We start from the raw sequence: 18653 nt of genomic DNA on the forward strand, positions 1-18653 counted from the left end.
CCTTTGAAAAAAACAAAGAAATGAAATTGATACAAAGAATATTGAAAGATAATTAAGTATAGTGTTATATTAAACACTGAAAGATGATGTAATCCACTTTTTAGCATAAAAATATTTATTTTCGATAAATTTATTGAAGCTGCTTTGATAAATCATCCTTTAAATTTTAAAAAATACTGATTTGTGGAACAATCTGTTACCTAATTTATTTGTTGTAATTACATGAATTCATTATGTAATTTTGTGCCGTGATTTTTTTCAATAGATAAGAGAGAGAGTTCAATCAAGATTAAAGTTAATCTATCAAGATTACAGTTAATCTATAATAGTAAAATTGGATAGTAAGAAGGAATTTTGTGAGAAAATTTTTCATGCACAGCAGTTTAAACAAAAGCAGTGCAGCCAATACGAAGTCAGCAGCAAAGCAGTACAGCCAACTTGTCGAAACGAATAATTTCATCTCATAACCTGTTCATCATAACCTCTTCGGTGTTTGTGCGTTCTCTGCATTACGAGAGTATTGCAAAGAAATTATCTTGACGCAACAACAATGCTGACACGTCGGTTACTGTGCAGAAAGCAATTGTGGTATACCTCATACGTCTGCACGCCTGTCCGTCACACGCAAAACCAGCGTGTCAGCCAACATGCCCTGGACACGCTTAACCTCGAAATTCGGCTGCCGGCCTCCCTAAAAAAGCAGCCGCAACGCAAGCCGTTCGCCAAGAATCTGTTTCTCGCCACGTTCGATCATGAGTTCATGTACTATCCCGAGCCGCAAACCAAGGATAGGCATCAACGTTTCTTCGAATGGCTCCAGCCCATCGAGAAGTACATGTCGGAGTGTATGAAGAATGTGCAAAGTGTGCGGAAGGAAGATATTCTGACTCATCTAAAAGAATTAGGTGTGTTTCGGGCGTGTATGGACGAGCAATATCTTGGCCTGAACTTGAATCACTCAGAGTCGGCCAAGCTGGTGGAGGTACTCAGCTGCTTACCATGGTTGGGATGTTACATGGTCAAAAATTGCATCGTACCCGTTCAAATCATCTCTGCGCTGGCCTCAGAAGAGCAGAAAGCCAAGTATCTGCCAAGGATAGCGACTGGAGAGCTTATTCCTACTGTGTGCTTCACTGAGCCTGGAAGCGGAATAAATATAAATAATATTGCCAGTATAGCTGTAGATTCAGAAATTGACACACATTGGTTATTAAATGGCGAAAAGACATTTGTAGTCAACGGGCATGATGCTAATCTATTTCTCGTCTTCTGTCACTATGGTCATCGCCGTAAGGTCGGTGATACTGAGAGTTCTCTATCTATACTTCTGGTGGAACGTGATTTCGGAGGTGTCATAATCAAGGATGTTAAGAATCTAGTTGGACTTAAAAGCAGTCCAGTCAGTACAGTTATTTTTAAAGATACTAAAGTTCCAAAGGAAAATCTTCTGGGTGATCTGAAAGCTGGAACAAATATACTGATAGACATACTTGCTCCTGGAAACAGAAATCTTGCTTCACAAGCAGTAGGTACATTGAAAACGTTTACAAAAATGTTGACGAGACATGTATTACAGAGGAAACATTTAGATAAAGATATGCACGAGTATGAAAGCGTTCAAGAGATAATAGGTAAGATAGCAAGTACTCTGTATGGTATGGAGAGTATGTTATATTATACCACTGGCATAATGGACACATTTGAGAATCAGGATTGCACGCTCGAGAAAGCTATGGTGGAGATGTATTGTACTAGCGAATGCGTTGCATGTATTTATGAGGGTCTACAACTTATTGGAGCGCAGAGTTACCTGAGGGAGAGTCCTTACCTACAGATCTTCGAAGATGCATTGTCGTATACCCTATTCGATGGATGTAATATTGATTCGAATACATATATAGCTCTACTTGGTCTACAACACACGGGCAAAAATCTACATGATCACATATTTAAGTTACGAAATCCCTATATTTTTCCAAAATATTTATTAAAGTGGACCATGGGTAAGGAATATCGAGTACAACTTAAACTTGCTGATCATTTGCATCCATCCTTAATGCTAGGCAGCATACAACTGGAAAAGTGTATCACCAGGTTGCAGACCGTCTCAGTACTATTGTTAGAACGCCATGGCACAGATATAACTGAACGACAAATGGAATTGCGTCGAGTTGGTGAAATAGCAACAAGAACATTCGCGCTGATTGCTATCCTTTCACGAACGTCTAGGTCATATTGCATTGGCCTGAGAAACAACGATTATGATCGAAACCTGGCCGATAGTTTTGCAGTTTTCTCCATAGACAGGGTACAAGTTCTTGCAGATGAAATTCAATCAGCAGCATGGAACAATGGTGATAAGTTTAAAAAAGATGTTGCCGAACTTATGTACAGTAAAAAAGATTATTTCGCCGAACATCCATTAAATAGAACGTACTAAACATTTGATAGATTCAATTTATACAACACCATATACGCACACACATACGGGCGCGCGCGTGCACACATGTGTGTGTGCGTATGTATATATAATAAAAAGAAAAATAAAACAAGTTATTCTTAAAACACATTTGCTTAATGTGAATAATGTATTTAAGTAGCACCAATGTATGTTTTTTAATAGGATTCTAAGATATTAATTTATCTGTAAATTAGTTTCAATCAACATATTGTTTTTTTTTATATATATATATAATTAAGATAGTCATTGTAAGTAATCTGTAAAAATGTACAATACATATGAATTCACTCCAAGAAGGAATACACGTCATTTTCTATCGAGGTTTCTGTATTTATATATCGGTAGCAATTGTACAGTTGTATCTTACACTGTACTTATACACTAAGATCGAGATGAAAAGTAAAATAAATGCTCTTACTCTAGATTCTCTTCTATCAGACATTCCTAAAATCTTCCTTTTTCAATTGCGAATCACATGTCGCTTAATGTAGCTCGAGATACATATCTCTGTAACATCTTTACTATTATCAACCATCGCTCGCTACATATGACTTTTGATGTGTACATGAAGAGGTGGACGGTATTTTTCTACAAACGTAACATGACTAGTCGTCCTAGACGTGTAAATATGAAATTCTATATAATATAGGATCACTGGAAGAACCTTAGCGTCACTCATAACTTTTCTTATTAATATTTTACAACTATAGTCTTTCAGCTTGAACAACGACATGTTCTTCTCGATATGAATCAGTCGCAGACCAACAGCTTCTAACGCAAGTGTATATTAAAACAGTGCCAAACTCGATCTGAAAATTCCGATCGCTTCTTGGATTTAATATTAACTTTGGTATGATCGTCGGTAAAACTTGCAGCTCAAAAGTCATTTCGTCGCCGCAATGTCGACATTTACCGATACAACCACTTAACGGATATAACAGTAATGGTGCAGAATTTTCCCTTGAATAGCTAAAAAATAAAATCATCATATATCTATAGAATAAAACAAATAGAAAAAATATATGTATACTTCTTATTCTATACGCACGTAAATAAAATGGAGAATAACATTGTTAAAGATTTTACCGTAACAACTGTCCAGGATTTCTCTGTATTCTGCAAAGGAAGTTGTGGAACATCTCATCACCGTGTTTAGGAATGCTTTTCTCATATTTTTCCACATCTGTTTCGATAGTTTTAGGATTGCCGGTATCTGGTGTAAACTTGGTCGATGCATCCGGATTGCTATGCTGATATTCGACCAATAAGTCTCGGACGTGTTGAGACACATCTATGTTACAATCTTCTTCATCGACCGAAAGAAATATTTCGACGAACGAACACTTGGTTTCCGCGTTCGTGATTTGCAGTGGCAACGGAGTTACTTCATGCAATAAACTAATTAAATCACATTGTGGTCGCGTTGGAGTATCAATGCATACGACTTCGTTCTCATCTCCATCGATCTCTGCTGAGGCTTGAGGAGAATCTAAACGACCTACAGCACCTCCGCTAACTGGAGAGTCTACGCTGGCTGGACTGAAACGTTTGAAAAAAAAAAAGATATACACGTAATTACTATTATTCATAAATAAAATTGATTTTGATATACACGAACCTGTTTGCATTTGGATCATCCACGCGTAATACAGACAATTCTTCTCTTATACCCTGGTCTATTTCTTTACGTAAAGAAAAGTGAAATTGTAATGGATCATTTTCTAACATATTATTCCCATTTTGTTCCGCATTATCATTTACATTATCTCCCCAATCATCTGCATCTGACAACCAAGCTGTTGTAGATGGTACATTAACACTTCCAGAATCCGGAGTAGTCTTATTAACTTCATCTTCTAGGTGCTGTATTCTCAAGCATGTCCAGCTTTCATTTTGATTCCAGCAATTTGAGTTAATACATGCAAATACATATAATGTCCGATGATACTTCGAATTATCTAACGGAGCATATAATTGGAGAGCCAAGAGCTGATATAAGCCACAGAGTCTGCATTGTGGCGATGATAATATACTTTTCCCATAACAGTTCTGGAAACAAACATCATATATATATATTATAAAAAATAACTACGTTAACTAAAATATTAATGAAATTGTTTAATTATATAATTAACATTCAAGAAATATATATTAAATAATATTTTTCCATGACAGAATATTTCATATATCATATGTATAATTATTCATTCATGTATATAATATAATATCGTGTGTATTAAATTTGTTATATAAATATCATGCTTTATTAAATTATAACATTAAATGAGTGATATCGCAAATTGACCTAATAAAAAATATTAGTAATCGCGACGGGAGAAACGGTGATTTCTGGAAGGTGAGTCTATCATTCCCTACTCACTGGATGCCCGCCGATCTTGTTCGTCGTAAAGTTGAGCAAAGATCGGTGCTTGTCAGTAATATACTCGTCCTCGTATCCCAGATATACCTTCGTACAATTGTCGCAAGCCATTTAAGTCATTCGATCGTAGCTCTACATTGGAAGACCACGGACGTGGAGCGAGGAACACCTGTACTCTTTCCCGTTTTACTTACGACCGAGACAGCTGACACGCATCAGTAACGCTCGACGCGTGCGCCTTCGTCGGTTCGCGCGTCTCCCTTATCGATTTTTTTGAGGCTGCCAGCAACAGTCGGACATCACTAGAATATTCTCCTTTCCTTAAAACTTGAAAGAAACTACCATTCTCTTGTTATTCTGTCTTAGAACAGAACATCGCGTTATTACGGGATATACTGGGACCTGGGATACACATGCATGTGTCATAATAAAAAAAAACCTGTTTCTTCAAGCTTTACGCCTTCTGTAGCTAAAGCGAAACAGATATAGATTCGGATAACGCAGATAGAAAGAGAAAAGAGAAACGCAGTGCAGCAAGCGTAATTCAAACGAACAAAGTACAGATCTATAGTTAGCTTTTTCCTCTACACATTTGTATTTAACATTTCTTTTTCTTTAGAGAAAAAAGGATAATAAATTTATGTACAATTTTGCAACAATAAAAGAGAGAGAGAGAGTATATACATGTTTAGGTAACGCATGATATTTTTGCAGTCTCTCTCTCTCTCCCTCCCCCCCTCCCACTCTCTTTCTCTCTGCCAGAAAAAAGACAAAAATGCATATAAAATTAGTATAAACAATAATAGTTTTTATTTTATAAATTCATTAAATAAAAAAATGGAAATTACCAATATGTTTGCTTATCACTAAGTATCATTTTTATTATTTTCTGACTAATCAGTCTCATAGTATGAGTAGGCACTACAGATGTGTATAAAACACAAAGTATATTGTCACCATGTTTCACAGCATGACATTTGTGATATTCGGAACACAAGTACGTTTCCTTAGCCCCGATAAATTTCCAGGTACTCGTGGTTAATTTTTCATCGTTACTCTCTTCGTGTTCGATTGACAGCGCGAACGTTTCGACCGCTTGATGATAAAACGTTCGCAAAATATCTAATCTGTGTGATCCCGTTACGCGATTTTTCGCGCATTGAGAGTTTCTGCCAAGTACAAATTTTTCTATCTTGTAATTTGCTAGTAGAAATCTGAAATATTCATAGAATATTACAATAATCAATCATATAAAATAGTTGTATAGATAAATAACTCTTTTTATTCTAGTTACCCAAGTGTCTCATTATCTAAAGAAACCAACATAGGTAGGTTTCGTGGATAACACTGTTCAACAGTACATAATGCATCCATATTGCTTTTCCAGCATTGCATAGCAAATCTCTCAATTTCTGTTAATTCTGGATTTGGTCCACATAATGCCAACACTTCTACATGATTAATTAGAGTTACAGATACCAATCTGAAAGCTACCTAAACGTAAATTGAAGTTACAGTTAAAGTTATATATAATTATTCACATATACTTTTTAGTTTATTTTTAATTTAAAAAAATAAACGCATATATTTCTATACAAATACTTACGTTTGAACTTTTACGAGGTAAAAACACTGGAATGTCTCGTGTGGTACAAATACTCTCTGAAGCAATCGCTATTGTTAATAATTTTCTTTCTACAGAATCCAATGACCACCAGCCTTCTGTAGCAGCTGCCACGCAACCATGTACCAAAACACATCCATACATAGAATCCAGACACTCCATAAATCCCTCTAAACAGATCTTAAATACATATTTATTGAGTATCATATATAATTTTGCTGTAACTACATTTTCAAACTATTATAGTTATACCACGTTTAAAATGGTACTGCCTTATCCCACACAAAAAATCTTAGTACCTGAAGCAAATGACTTTCTGAAGATATGATGCATTCTGTCATGTTAATCATATCGGTTTTTGTAGAAATTTTATCCCCTATATCTAAGCAGTCCATCAATCTATCGATAATAGGACTGCAAAGACGTATATCTTTTTTAAGCCTTTCTACATTCTTAGTATTTTTTATCTCATCGATACCAGTAAAGAGTATCATTGCGCCAAAAGTGGCGTCCAAAAACTTGTCTAGCACATATTTTGTTACTCCACTTGCAATTGCTATTAGTATGATACACTGCTCGAATTCTTTCCATACCACTGTCACATCTGGCAAATCCGTGTTCAGTAAAGTGATGTCCTGTGATTTTAAGAACATGTGAACTCCATTGAGAGATGCGATTTTCGAAAATGTCATCTGTAAATCATTTATCAATTGTAAGATATCTAAATAAAATAAAAGCTTGCAGAGCAAAACAAAAAAATAAAAATAAAAGGGCCAAAATATAAGCAAAGAGAATGTAAGTATAAACATAATTTATTCATTCATGAACAAGTAGAATTAAAATGTATATTTTTTGTTTATTATTTATGAGTGTATAAATTACATTTATATTTATGAATATTATATTATTTATTCTCTATATATCATACCATATCACTATCTCCTTTATGGCGTGAAAACAAAGGAATTCCTCCAGAGGAGGTCAAGCACATAACATGTGCTGACATTCTCACACAGGTATGAAAATCGTATTTAACACTATCACTATTATTTTCAAAACTTAAAAATTAACAATTGTGTACTCTGTAGTGATATCTAGCAGAAGATACTTTATACAATTAATATTGTTATAAGTAATATTCTGAATAAATAAACATAAATTGCTTTCTTTAAAATTTTTTTTTTTTTATAAATATTTCATATTTTTATTAGCAAATTATAAGATAGAAAGATTTATACTTGAGATCTGTTTTTCCAGGTTTACAATAATGTTTCTTTTTTTAATCAACTGCCATACAAAAAATATAAACTCAAGAAAAGCGGTAATTATTTGACACAAAACTTGCAAAGGCAGTTACTTGAGGCAGTTACAGTAAAACTTTTATTTTCTTTTTTTCTGAAATTATTTTATTAAGTTACTTGGAGTAAACTTAGATCTCTCTCTTCCACAATGGTGTTTCCACACATTACTTCTTTTTTATCCATTGTCCATTGTCATACAAAAAATGCAAAGAATCAAGAAAAACTAAACAAACAAAAGAAACAGAATCGGATAAAGGCAACAAAACAGGAATTATGCTCAGATAACTCTTGGGTGCTATAATATACGTAACGTAAACTATAGGTCTGTTTTCTGTGGCTGAACTAGTGTACACTTTTAGAACTTAAAGTGAAATAGGTATATATTTGATATTTGTCAAAAGCGAGAAAGAGAGTTCAGTCTAGTGCAGGAACAGAAAACAGACTTATATATAACTAGAGTTACCTAGTATAATTTCTGAACGCAGTCCAGTTTTGTTAAAAAATAAAAAAAACTCGAGAGAGAGGACATGCCCAGTGTTGCCGCGACCCTAAAAAATTTTCACCAAATTTATATCTAAAAAGTCACCAGAATATTACATTTTTCACCAAATTTTTTGAAATTTATGTAAATTTTAAGATGCCTTTTCATGCTGACGCTCGACGCTCAAAGCATCAAAATAGATCACGTAATCAAAATTGACGCTTGACATTAGTCAATTTTTATCACTTGATCTATTTTGACATTAAAAAATGAGCGTCAGTATGAAATGGTACCTTTAATAAAAAACCAATTTTAATGGTTTAGAATGTTTTAATAAACATATTTTAATATAATCAACTCCGATTAAGTTTTAATCGATGATTAATTCGATATTCGTTTTTGATTTATGGTCTGACTCCACTCGATACCACCAAATGTACGATATTTATCGTATACGAGGCATTCATGGAAATTCGAGAATACAAATATACTGTAAAATATAATATTCTAGTAACATTCACGAAATATGTATCGCATGCGATATTTTTCGAGAATAAGCTGGCAGCGACGGCGGCGACTTTCGGCGTCTGGGTTGGAGACCGCAAACATGGCCGACATGGTTGTGTTGCAAATGCTGTGAACCCCGGTGGTTCCGCTCTAATCGATTGCGCGGTCGCAAACAGCGTTCTCTCGTGAAGACTCGAACGACTGATACATATCTCCTTCTTATCCGCTTCCCTTGTCGGTCACCACGGCGATCACGCCGATCGGCGACAAGAGAAACTTACCGAAAGGCCAGCGGCGACAAGTGAGTAATACCGCGGCGACAAAACGCGGATAAATTTTCGAACTCGTTCGCGCGTAAACTCATTCTCCATCCCGTTTATATACCGTGTTTTCTTGTCATTTTTGTCGATGCTAAGTTCCAGGGGTTTTTCCCGATTGCGATCTGATTTCGGGCGCCCGGTGTAACGTTGGAACAATCGCGCGGTGCTCCGCTTCTTTAACCGCCGCGCGACTTGCCGCTATCGTCATGGCTGCGTGTTGTGACCGCTTATTTATTTGTCACTCGATTATAAGACTTATTTGACATTGTCTCATGGAATCGCGTAGTTAAAGGAAGCTGCACACGCCAGAATCATACCTCCTCTAAAAAATAAGCTCTGAACAGTGATCTTTATTGAATTACTTGGAATTCGTATTGTTACGGAGACAAAGACCGATTCGTTATGACTTATACGAAGACATGTGAACATAACTATATATTCTTGATCGTTCCTTTCCGCTTATCCGAACTTGATTTGTTGCTCTATTTGGCAACAATATATTTTGCCTACGCAAACTTGTTTCAAATATTTTGAGTAACATTACAAGTGATGCAATAATTAATTTTAACTATAATTATAAAAATTATAATTTGATTAAAAAATGTATTGCTATAGTTTCAAAAAATTTTAGAAATTATTCTGAAATGATTTTAAAAAGAAAAATACAATTAACGTTAACTAACAATAACGTAGCATCATTTGTTCTTTTTAGTTAAACTTTGCACGATTCATTTTTTTCTCTTTTATTATCTAACTGGAGATGCAAAAGTTCAATTAAAAACATATATTCACTTCAACTTTCAATTAGCAACAGTCGGAAGTAAAAGAACAGGCTTATTGATATTAAATTATCGTAAGTTGATGTAGTCACTGAATTTTTTTTATAATTGTAAACTTAATGTAATTATATGCAACATGTATTATATTACATTTTTATTATTAAAAGTAAAAAAGAATATATATATATATATATATATATATATATATCTGTTTTCTTCACTCCTATTTTAACAAAATTGCTTATGGCTAGATTTCATTATTAAAAGTCTGTTCTTTCCTACTCTAAGGGCGACTGTTATCAACGCCGATTAACTTAATCGACGATTAATTCATTGGAATTGACCAATCGCGTCTGTTGTCAAAACTAAATGATAAATGCGATTGGTCAATTCCAATGGACTAATCGTCGATTAAGTTAATTGGCGTTGGTAACAGTCGCCCTAAGTTTTAAACTGATGTATACTGATATAATAAGTCAGAGACAGGTATAGTTTGTGTACTTTAACTTATTGCACTAATTCTTAGAAAAAGAACAGACCTAAAGTTTCATATTTAGTGTTGTAATCTATCTTAGCAAGTTGAAGAGTCTCTAGCTGAAATTAAAATTAATCTTGCATTGATAGAACAAGACTAAGTGAACCAGATCTTGGTGAACTGAGAATTACTATATATTACTAATTATTCTTTTTTTTTAGCAGCAAGATGACACCAGAAGGATATACGCGCGTTTACGTGGGTGGGTTGAATGAGAGCATCAAGAAGGAAGATCTACAAATGGAGTTTGAAAAGTATGGCAAGTTGAACAAGGTGTGGGTAGCATTTAATCCACCGGGCTTCGCTTTCATCGAGTTTTTCAACATGAACGAGGCTGAATTGGCGTGCTGCAACATGAACGGCATGGAGATTATGGGTGCAAAATTAAGAGTGGAGATTTCCCGGGGTAGGGGCCGTGGTGGCGGTAGGGGCGGTGGCGCGGGTGGTTTCAGAGGAAATCGCGGGGTTGGCAGTAGGGACTTTGGTTCTCGGGGCAGCACTACTGGGGGTTACAGAGGCAGTACTTACGCAGATTATGGAGGCAGCTATTATACAGGCAGGGGTGGCGCAAGTAGGGGCAGAGGTCGTTACGGAGAAGACTATATGTACAATCGCAGCAGCGGGTATGTTACGCGAGACGGATATACGCAGGATGTCTACGGTGGTAGTAGCGGAGACACTGGCGCCGACTATTACACCGGGAAGGATACAAGCACAGCGAGGTATCGAAGCCGCTCTCCCGCCGGCCGTGGCAGGTATTGACGAGAACCCATCTAAATTGATATTGAACTCGTGTCACATTTATTAGCAATCTTTTTAGCTCAAATGCAACAATCTTGTGGGAACTAGGAAAGTACAATCAAAATTTCATTAGATTATAATCGGAGACTGGAAGTTACTTTTTTCGGTATTTTTGCGTTACAAATGTTGCCATTTGTTACAAATTGCTTTTTTCTGTAACAGATTTTCAACTCGTTACAAGTAACGATTGAATGATTTTGCAATCCTGATGTTACCGTTGCAGTCATAAAAAAAATCGTTATTAAATCGTTACTATAACAAAGTAATAATGAAGACAAGAAAAGCAACAGTAGTATAAAGTATGCATTACTTCCCAACTCTGACTATAATTCTGATAATAGATTCTGATATAGATTCTGTGTTAAGAGGCATCTCGTGACGTATTGTGATTCTACGATCTTCGTATTCGCTCACGGGTATGCGATGTAAACAAATATTTGAGTTTTACATTTAAAATTCGTATCATTTAAAAGATTTTTGAGAAAGACTATTGAAATGGAAAGAGCATTTTTAATAATGATTGAAATTTATAAGAGATTCTAAGAATATTAATTATTATGATAAGCGAAAAAATAAACAATCACATGTAAATGTATAAAAAAAACTATAAACACAGATATATGTATAATTGTGTCTAAAAGAATTATTTAGCTCAAGACAAAGCTTAAACGGATTAATTTACAAAAACCAATTTGATGCGATTCCGCATCTATTTTACGCGAAGAAATTGTTGCTTTCGGCCTATTACAAGCTATATATGTATATATATATATATATATATATGTGTGTGTGTATATATGTATATGGAAGAATTCTACAAATTATAACATAAACAGATTTTTATGTGCATGAGGATCAATCCGTTGCTATCATATTAAATATGGCAAAATTCATTTAATTGCATGCACAAAATATCAAGTTACTCGACTCTCAGTCAATGGGAGTCAAAAGGGGGCGAAGTAATGTGACAAACTGTTTTGCACTTCCATGTTCACAGTCATCGTCATCTACGTGAATGCACATAAAAGAACTACGCTGCGTCTTGCCAATCTGAACTGCGGGCCGATCAGCCACCCGCCTCGACGACTTCATTTCTGTCCAATCTACACAGCGACCTGTATATAGACAAGAACTACCATTGCAGTTTACGCTGTGCAATGTTTTCCGTGCACTTCCATACAACCCGTGGTCGTTGTCGGAGACATTTTTTTATGATTAAAAGACTCAAAAGTTCCCTTGAAAAAGAAAAAAAAACATTTTTCACATTCAAACCGTGAAACACGAATCGTAAAATGCGAATATTTGAAGAAATAATTAATATAGGATTATTAATCTATATAGAGACTATAACACACTATTTGCAATCATCATTTTAAGCCGAAATCTATCGTGGGTTATTTTAGATTTCCTTTCTTTACACACATTTTAGATACGTAGGATTTTTTTGTGGTCCTTGGTTTATAATTATAATGCAGAGTTCATGATTCAATTGCATACATATAATCCCACCGTTAAAATAGTAGCATCTCGTAATTTTGTTGATTTGCTTGACTACCTATTTCGAGCTTTCCGATAAGTTCTGAGATTGCGGTATAACGGTTCATAATCTTGTGAATATCATTCTCACGTATTTAGAAACGTGTGCTCGCTTAACATTCTATGAATAGTAACAAATAGTAACAATTTTATATGGAATCTGAAAGGAGAGACACAAATCGCGCCAACACTAGCCAAATGCAAACTGCTGCTCGCATATAACAATAATGTAGAATCGAAGAAGAAATAGAGATATAGTAATGTATAATATACATTGAAAATTTCGACGCACAAACGACGAGATCAAAATATTGCTTGCAAAGCCAAAGCAATTGCATCGAACATGATGTATATCTTCCACACCTCGGTTTTGTGATATACGTGCAGAAACAGTGCTGCATTTGGAAAGAGATATCGGAGCATCAATTTTTGTTATTTCAGATGCTCGTAAATAAGAAAGTGATAAAAATAGTGGTAATGATGTATATTATCTCCACTGTAAAAGATGGAATTGGAAAATGAGATATTAAACGATTTGCGCTCACTACTGACCGCCACCCTCTGCCTGTCTGCCTGCTTAACTGACTGACTGATTATTTTTCAGTTTATTATGATAGTAGTCTAGTTTTTTCCGTCACTTTGCGAACGAATTATTTTTACCAACGGATTGCTTAGTTATTTATATTCGAAGTTTCTTCGAAGATAACCAGCTTACAAGCAAATTTCCGTATTATTAAATACGTTATCTTTTATGTAATATTGTATTTGCGCTGTTCTTCGTGCACTTTAATATTTTAATCAGACTCCTGACGAAAAACAGAATTCCTCGAATTTGTGACTTTAATCCTGATAGAAAATTCGGACATACGCGAGTTCACTGTAAATTGAAAGCATTCACGTAAGTATTTTAATAAAAAGGAAGAATTAACTTATATCAAATATAGTTAGTCAATTACTTAACATTGAAAATTAGATTTCGAATTCTTATATGGTTTTTATAAAGTTATATGTAGAATGGATTTTTTTTAGGCAAGCATTCGCGTTCCTGATAATTTTGATAATTTAATTTTTGATGTTAAGTATCTTAATGTTTAAAAATTAATTCAATTAATTTTTTCCTTATTTTAAATAAAATAATTAAAATGAAAATTGAATGTAATTTTTATTTAAAAAATATTTAATTATTATATAAATATTTAAATATTTTTTCAGTATATTATTACAAAATATTTTTTATTAAAATCCATTTAACATTAATAAAAAATTTTATTCATTATTAGTTATATATTCAGAACTTAAATTATTAAATGCTTTAATTATAATTGTCAATTTCATTTTAATATTTAAAATTTAATTTTTTACGCAATATCAATTTCACATATTTTAATTTTAAATAAATAATTGAAAAATAAAATTTTTAATGACGTCCTGTGTGCATATTAAGGCGTACGTGTGTATTTACGTACGGGTGTACGTATATGTATGATGATACAGGTATTGTACTTTTTTTATTTTTAATCAGAGAGAGGTATACTGTATTTTTTTATTTTTTATACAAAAGTATATAAAATTACATGACTATCTTCTCTTTAGTTGATTTCGTTTTGAGCTATTTTCCATATTCAATTTTAATACAGAACGTAAGCATATATGGTGCAAACTTGATTATTTATTCATTTTATTATATATTATTTATATGTATTTGAAATTTTGTATTTTACATTTTTATCTTATAGAGGCTAAAAGATTAGATCTTCTGTCCGTATTCTGGAAGATTGCACGGACCAATTGTTTAACTTGTGGAGCAGTGAATTCCTGTGCTAATGGTCCTTTTCCATTTCCCCATCTAAATTCGATTTCTTTCAATGACGCACCAAGTAACTTAATAAGCTCCAAAAATTTCTTCCATTTACGTACATGATGTTGAATCTGTTGATCCTATAAAATGAAAAACGTTAAGCAGAATAATGTTGTTATGGCTTAACTTTTACAGGAACCAGTTGGAATGCTACTATCTCGAGCAACTCATTATCATATCAAATGTACGACATTAAATGCAATAAAAATTTATATCATATTAAACTTCTTGTATACCGATATACTTTATCTTTTTAAATTTTTTTTTTTTAAATCTTATACTTACAGGAAATATCTGCGGCATTCGTTTTACAACCATATTAAATAAAGTTACCAGTTCTGTCGCAACATCAATAGGAATATCTTCGGCAGATATGACCTTCGTTATTAAATCGTCAATCATAGAATTCGTTATACATCCTGTAATGTAAAAAAATTAAAAATTCGTTAAAATACAACAATAAAGAATTTGATGAATAGAAAAACTAACCAACAGCTTTACAGTAGATATTTATAGGCAACACATCCAACCATACGGTCTTCAATAGTTCCAATTGTCTAATGCATTGTCTTAATGCACGTTCGGTGCTAGGATCTAACTGAGGCGCTTGGCTTAATCCTGAGAAGCCTAATTATAAACAAATTTTAGCTAAATCTTTTTCCATCTTCAAGTTTCTTCGTAGTTAATAAGTAAATTATAAACCTGAATCTTTAATGATATCAAAGATAATATTCCTTTGATATCTCATATGATCTAGGAAACATTGTGACCCAACATCTCGAAGCATCGTGACTTGATCAGCAAAAGTTAAATTCAATTTTTGTACAATTTTTGACAATTTATTTCGGTATTCATGTGGTAGTGTAAGCAGATGGTGGGCAAGATACATACAATTGTTGTGAAACAAAGCTAAAACATAATTGCAGTAATAATTACTTAACATTCATTTTATTCATGTTAGAATTAGTTCGTTTCTGTTATGTATTATTCTTACCAACTTGTTGCGGTATTGTTTCTAAGAACTTTTTATGATGCTCAGGCACCAAACCAGCATACATTTCGAATACGTTCCTACATGTATAAAATAATCTAACAGCGCAAGCATCCGAACTATCACAAGCCTCGTCTAATATCATTTTTGCTAATTCTAGTGTTTCTTGTGCACTTTTGCTGAAATGAATTTAGTATTATTCATATTTAGCATCACAGAGCACTAAAAAGTCAAAATTTGAATTAATAAAATTCATGCATATTAAATTCATTACTATTATTAATCAAATCAAGTACCTTATTTGACATTTTGGTAAATGAAATGACATATCGCTTAACTTCTTTTCAATAGGTAATTCGCAGTCGTTTTCGAATACTTTATCTATAAGCTTAGGCGGTTCCTAACAATTAAAAACAAATCGAAACAAAAATCAAATCTACATTATGGCTGGTATTCAGAACATACTTATAATGATAACTACATATAAGTTTATGTTACATATACTACAAAATATTAGAAATAAAAGTATGTTCTGAATATAAGCCTCTTATTTTAATACAATAGTGAAGTGAATACCTGCGGCTCGTACCGAACGGAATCATGCAAATCTTTTCTCATTATATTTCTAGCTTTGGCTAGTAAATCCTGACATATCCTATTAATGAAGAGCTTATCAATGTTATTTGTGTACTCTGACAAGAACAGTTGATCCTCAGAAAGGAATCCTGAAATTATACATCATTTAACCTTTTGTAATATACACATAGCATACACTTTTGTCTCTTATAAAATAGTTAAACATAAGTACCAATTTCTACCAAGTAGTTTTGAAATTCATTAATTGTTTCGACTACAGGCTCAAAGTTTTTCAGATCTGCATTAGAAGTTGGAATGGTGTGAGAGAGGCAATCTGTTATTAAAGGATGTGACAGTTTTTCCAGCAAATGTGGTTGAAATCTTCTCAGGAAGGTTTCATTGTTCACTGTCAGATTTAAATGTTGATGGAGAAACTTGAAGAGCAAGTTCAAGTTGTACAGTACACCTTTGTAACATGGCATTTTTTTTTTCTCCAATATCTCGATGGTAAATTCTTTCTCCTTGACAACATATACCGAACAGTGATCATAAATGATAGGTTTGATAATGAAATCCATTAGTTTTGTACAAAAAACTTCTAATTCATTTTCAAAATGACCCATAATGTCTAATCCTTGCATTAATTCCTGTATATCATCGTACTCGTTTTTAATACAGACAGAGTTAACTGTTTTATTTTCCTTCATATCATTGCTCCAACAGATTCGATCATGTAAAAGGCCAGAGGCTTCCATCAAGCATGAACGAGAGAGATTGCAGTATTCATTCTTGATTGCAGTGTATATTTCGAGATCATGCAGGAGACTATGAGTATTCAGCAGAGATTGTATTTGCTGTAGAATTTTGGCAGTACCGATGTACTGTTTTTCCTTTTGTGTCGTTTGTATAGATTTTATGCATTTGTGTATGCTTATCAGCTGATGGGAAAGTTGCAAACTGATATTGGATTCCTTTAACGCCTGGGAGAGGATCTTCAACTCCTTCGTTGAACTAGACAATTCTATTTTGATCTATATGATAAATGTAATAATATCAAATGTTTGTTTTATCACAAGTTTAATACAACAGGTATTGGTAAACCATACTTGATCATTTATTCTGCTCTGCAAAATACCTATCTCCTCCAACAGCTGCTCTGTCTTTTTAACTAGATGTACATCTCTTGTTAATTTTGAACTGAACTCAACATAATTGTCATCCATAAAATCTTTAACTTCATATTCTAATTTGGTTATTTCTTTCTGTATCTCGGTGATATTTTTATGAAGATTTACTTTCTCAAGTTTACCTATATGATAAAAAAAAAACTGCTAGGCCTGGTTGCACCAATGTTACTTTGATTTTAAACGAGACTTAAAACTCTATCTATCTCGTTTTAAAGTTGAAAGAGAGACTGAGATAGAGACAGTTTTAAGTCTCACTTAAAATCGAAATCATGTTAGTGCAATCAGGCCTTGGTTACATATTTTGTTCTAAATATCAGTAAATACGAAATTGTATTTCGTATTTACTGACTGTCTAATATCCATTTTCTACCAATGTAGGTTAACTTTAATCTTGATTTAATTTAGTTGTTAAATATTTTTATAATTTTTTATAAGACTAAAAAAAGATACAAATTTAATTAAACCAATAGTAATCTACATTGGTAAAAATAAATACTATAATATAAAAAGTAAATCAAACTGAAATTAGAGTTAATTTATTGATAGACAATTGGGTCTAATTATTACAAACGTGGCAATTTGTAAATACTACCTGCTGTAGCTAGTACATTCACTAAGAACGAAGTCATGTTGTACAAGAACCTTGTATGAAATGTGACAGGCTAAAATTCAGATGTTTTCTGTCAAATGTTTAAGCGTTTTTTTTACACTTGTGTAGTTTCAAAATTGTCCTAGGTCGACGGCTAATCCGTATCAGAGTTTAGAGGAAATTTCGGGCGTCAGTTTCCAATCTTATCCTTAGCGACTTTTTCACTTGACGTACGACCGGACGAAAATCGTCTTTAAACAAATTAGTACCTATATCATGCAGTTATGCTTCACATTTTACAATCGAAGTAAAATGATGCAAATACATGCGACACTAACACAGTAACAACAGCATAACCAGTATAACCACCGAATTGACTCATATCGTTCACGTTGGGCAGATCGCGGCTCGCGCAGGCTCGCGCAGGCTCGCGCAGGCTCGCGCAGGCTCGCGCAGGTTGAATCAGGTTGAATCGCGTTTGTAGCAGAGCATCGCGCCACAGCGCGCTCATTGGTTGATTGCGAGTGGTGGGGTTCAAGTCTGATCGGAGGATATAAATATCGCGTAACGCGCGCTTTCACGCTTTTGCGAGTTGGCCAGGGGACGGGCCGGACGGGTGTGTATCCTGTCATAATATCACGTTGGATTCGTTGGAATAGTTCGCTCTCTTGTTGTCTCTTGTTTCGCACTGTAATCTTTCCTCTGGAAAGAATTACCACTTATCACT

General features: G+C 33.9%; 5 protein-coding genes across 6 annotated transcripts; 2 read left to right on the forward strand and 3 right to left on the reverse strand.

Moving 5' to 3' along the window:
• Positions 1-496: 496 nt before the first annotated feature.
• On the forward strand, positions 497-2509 carry LOC108772116 (acyl-CoA dehydrogenase family member 9, mitochondrial; the record flags this gene model as incomplete). The annotated part of the gene is made up of 1 exon (XM_018537570.1): positions 497-2509. A coding segment is annotated over one exon (1944 nt), but the record flags the coding sequence as incomplete, so codon positions are not given.
• A 275-nt stretch (positions 2510-2784) lies between these two features.
• Positions 2785-5096, reverse strand: trus (programmed cell death 2 like trus). Its single transcript, XM_018537599.1, has 4 exons — positions 4842-5096; positions 4080-4510; positions 3548-4000; positions 2785-3430 (listed from the first exon to the last, which is right to left on the reverse strand). Exons 1-4 carry the CDS (start codon positions 4950-4952, stop codon positions 3166-3168), a joined length of 1260 nt encoding a protein of 419 aa, XP_018393101.1. The 5' UTR covers positions 4953-5096; the 3' UTR covers positions 2785-3165.
• A 589-nt stretch (positions 5097-5685) lies between these two features.
• On the reverse strand, positions 5686-7619 carry fy (fuzzy planar cell polarity protein-like protein). Its single transcript, XM_018537666.1, has 5 exons — positions 7394-7619; positions 6765-7157; positions 6448-6645; positions 6136-6335; positions 5686-6055 (listed from the first exon to the last, which is right to left on the reverse strand). Exons 1-5 carry the CDS (start codon positions 7469-7471, stop codon positions 5686-5688), a joined length of 1239 nt encoding a protein of 412 aa, XP_018393168.1. The 5' UTR covers positions 7472-7619.
• Positions 7620-8855: 1236 nt separating this feature from the next.
• Rsf1 (Repressor splicing factor 1) lies at positions 8856-13615 on the forward strand. 2 transcript variants are annotated; one of them, XM_018537619.1, is made up of 3 exons: positions 8856-9055; positions 10550-11143; positions 12187-13614. In XM_018537619.1, the coding sequence occupies exons 2-3, from the start codon at positions 10557-10559 to the stop codon at positions 12212-12214; spliced, it is 615 nt and encodes a 204-aa protein (XP_018393121.1). In that variant the 5' UTR covers positions 8856-9055; positions 10550-10556; the 3' UTR covers positions 12215-13614. The 2 variants fall into 2 exon arrangements, with proteins under 2 accessions (XP_018393121.1, XP_018393118.1); XM_018537616.1 differs by having other exon boundaries at positions 8876-9055; positions 10553-11143; positions 12187-13615.
• A 782-nt stretch (positions 13616-14397) lies between these two features.
• On the reverse strand, positions 14398-18320 carry Zw10 (Zeste-white 10 kinetochore protein). Its single transcript, XM_018537627.1, has 10 exons — positions 17930-18320; positions 17257-17459; positions 16383-17181; positions 16151-16299; positions 15871-15974; positions 15578-15753; positions 15286-15492; positions 15073-15210; positions 14869-15002; positions 14398-14663 (listed from the first exon to the last, which is right to left on the reverse strand). The coding sequence occupies exons 1-10, from the start codon at positions 17964-17966 to the stop codon at positions 14451-14453; spliced, it is 2160 nt and encodes a 719-aa protein (XP_018393129.1). The 5' UTR covers positions 17967-18320; the 3' UTR covers positions 14398-14450.
• Positions 18321-18653: the final 333 nt, after the last annotated feature.

Source organism: Cyphomyrmex costatus, unplaced genomic scaffold (genome assembly GCF_001594065.2).
Source record: "Cyphomyrmex costatus isolate MS0001 unplaced genomic scaffold, Ccosl1.0 scaffold18, whole genome shotgun sequence".
NCBI lineage: Eukaryota > Metazoa > Arthropoda > Insecta > Hymenoptera > Formicidae > Cyphomyrmex > Cyphomyrmex costatus.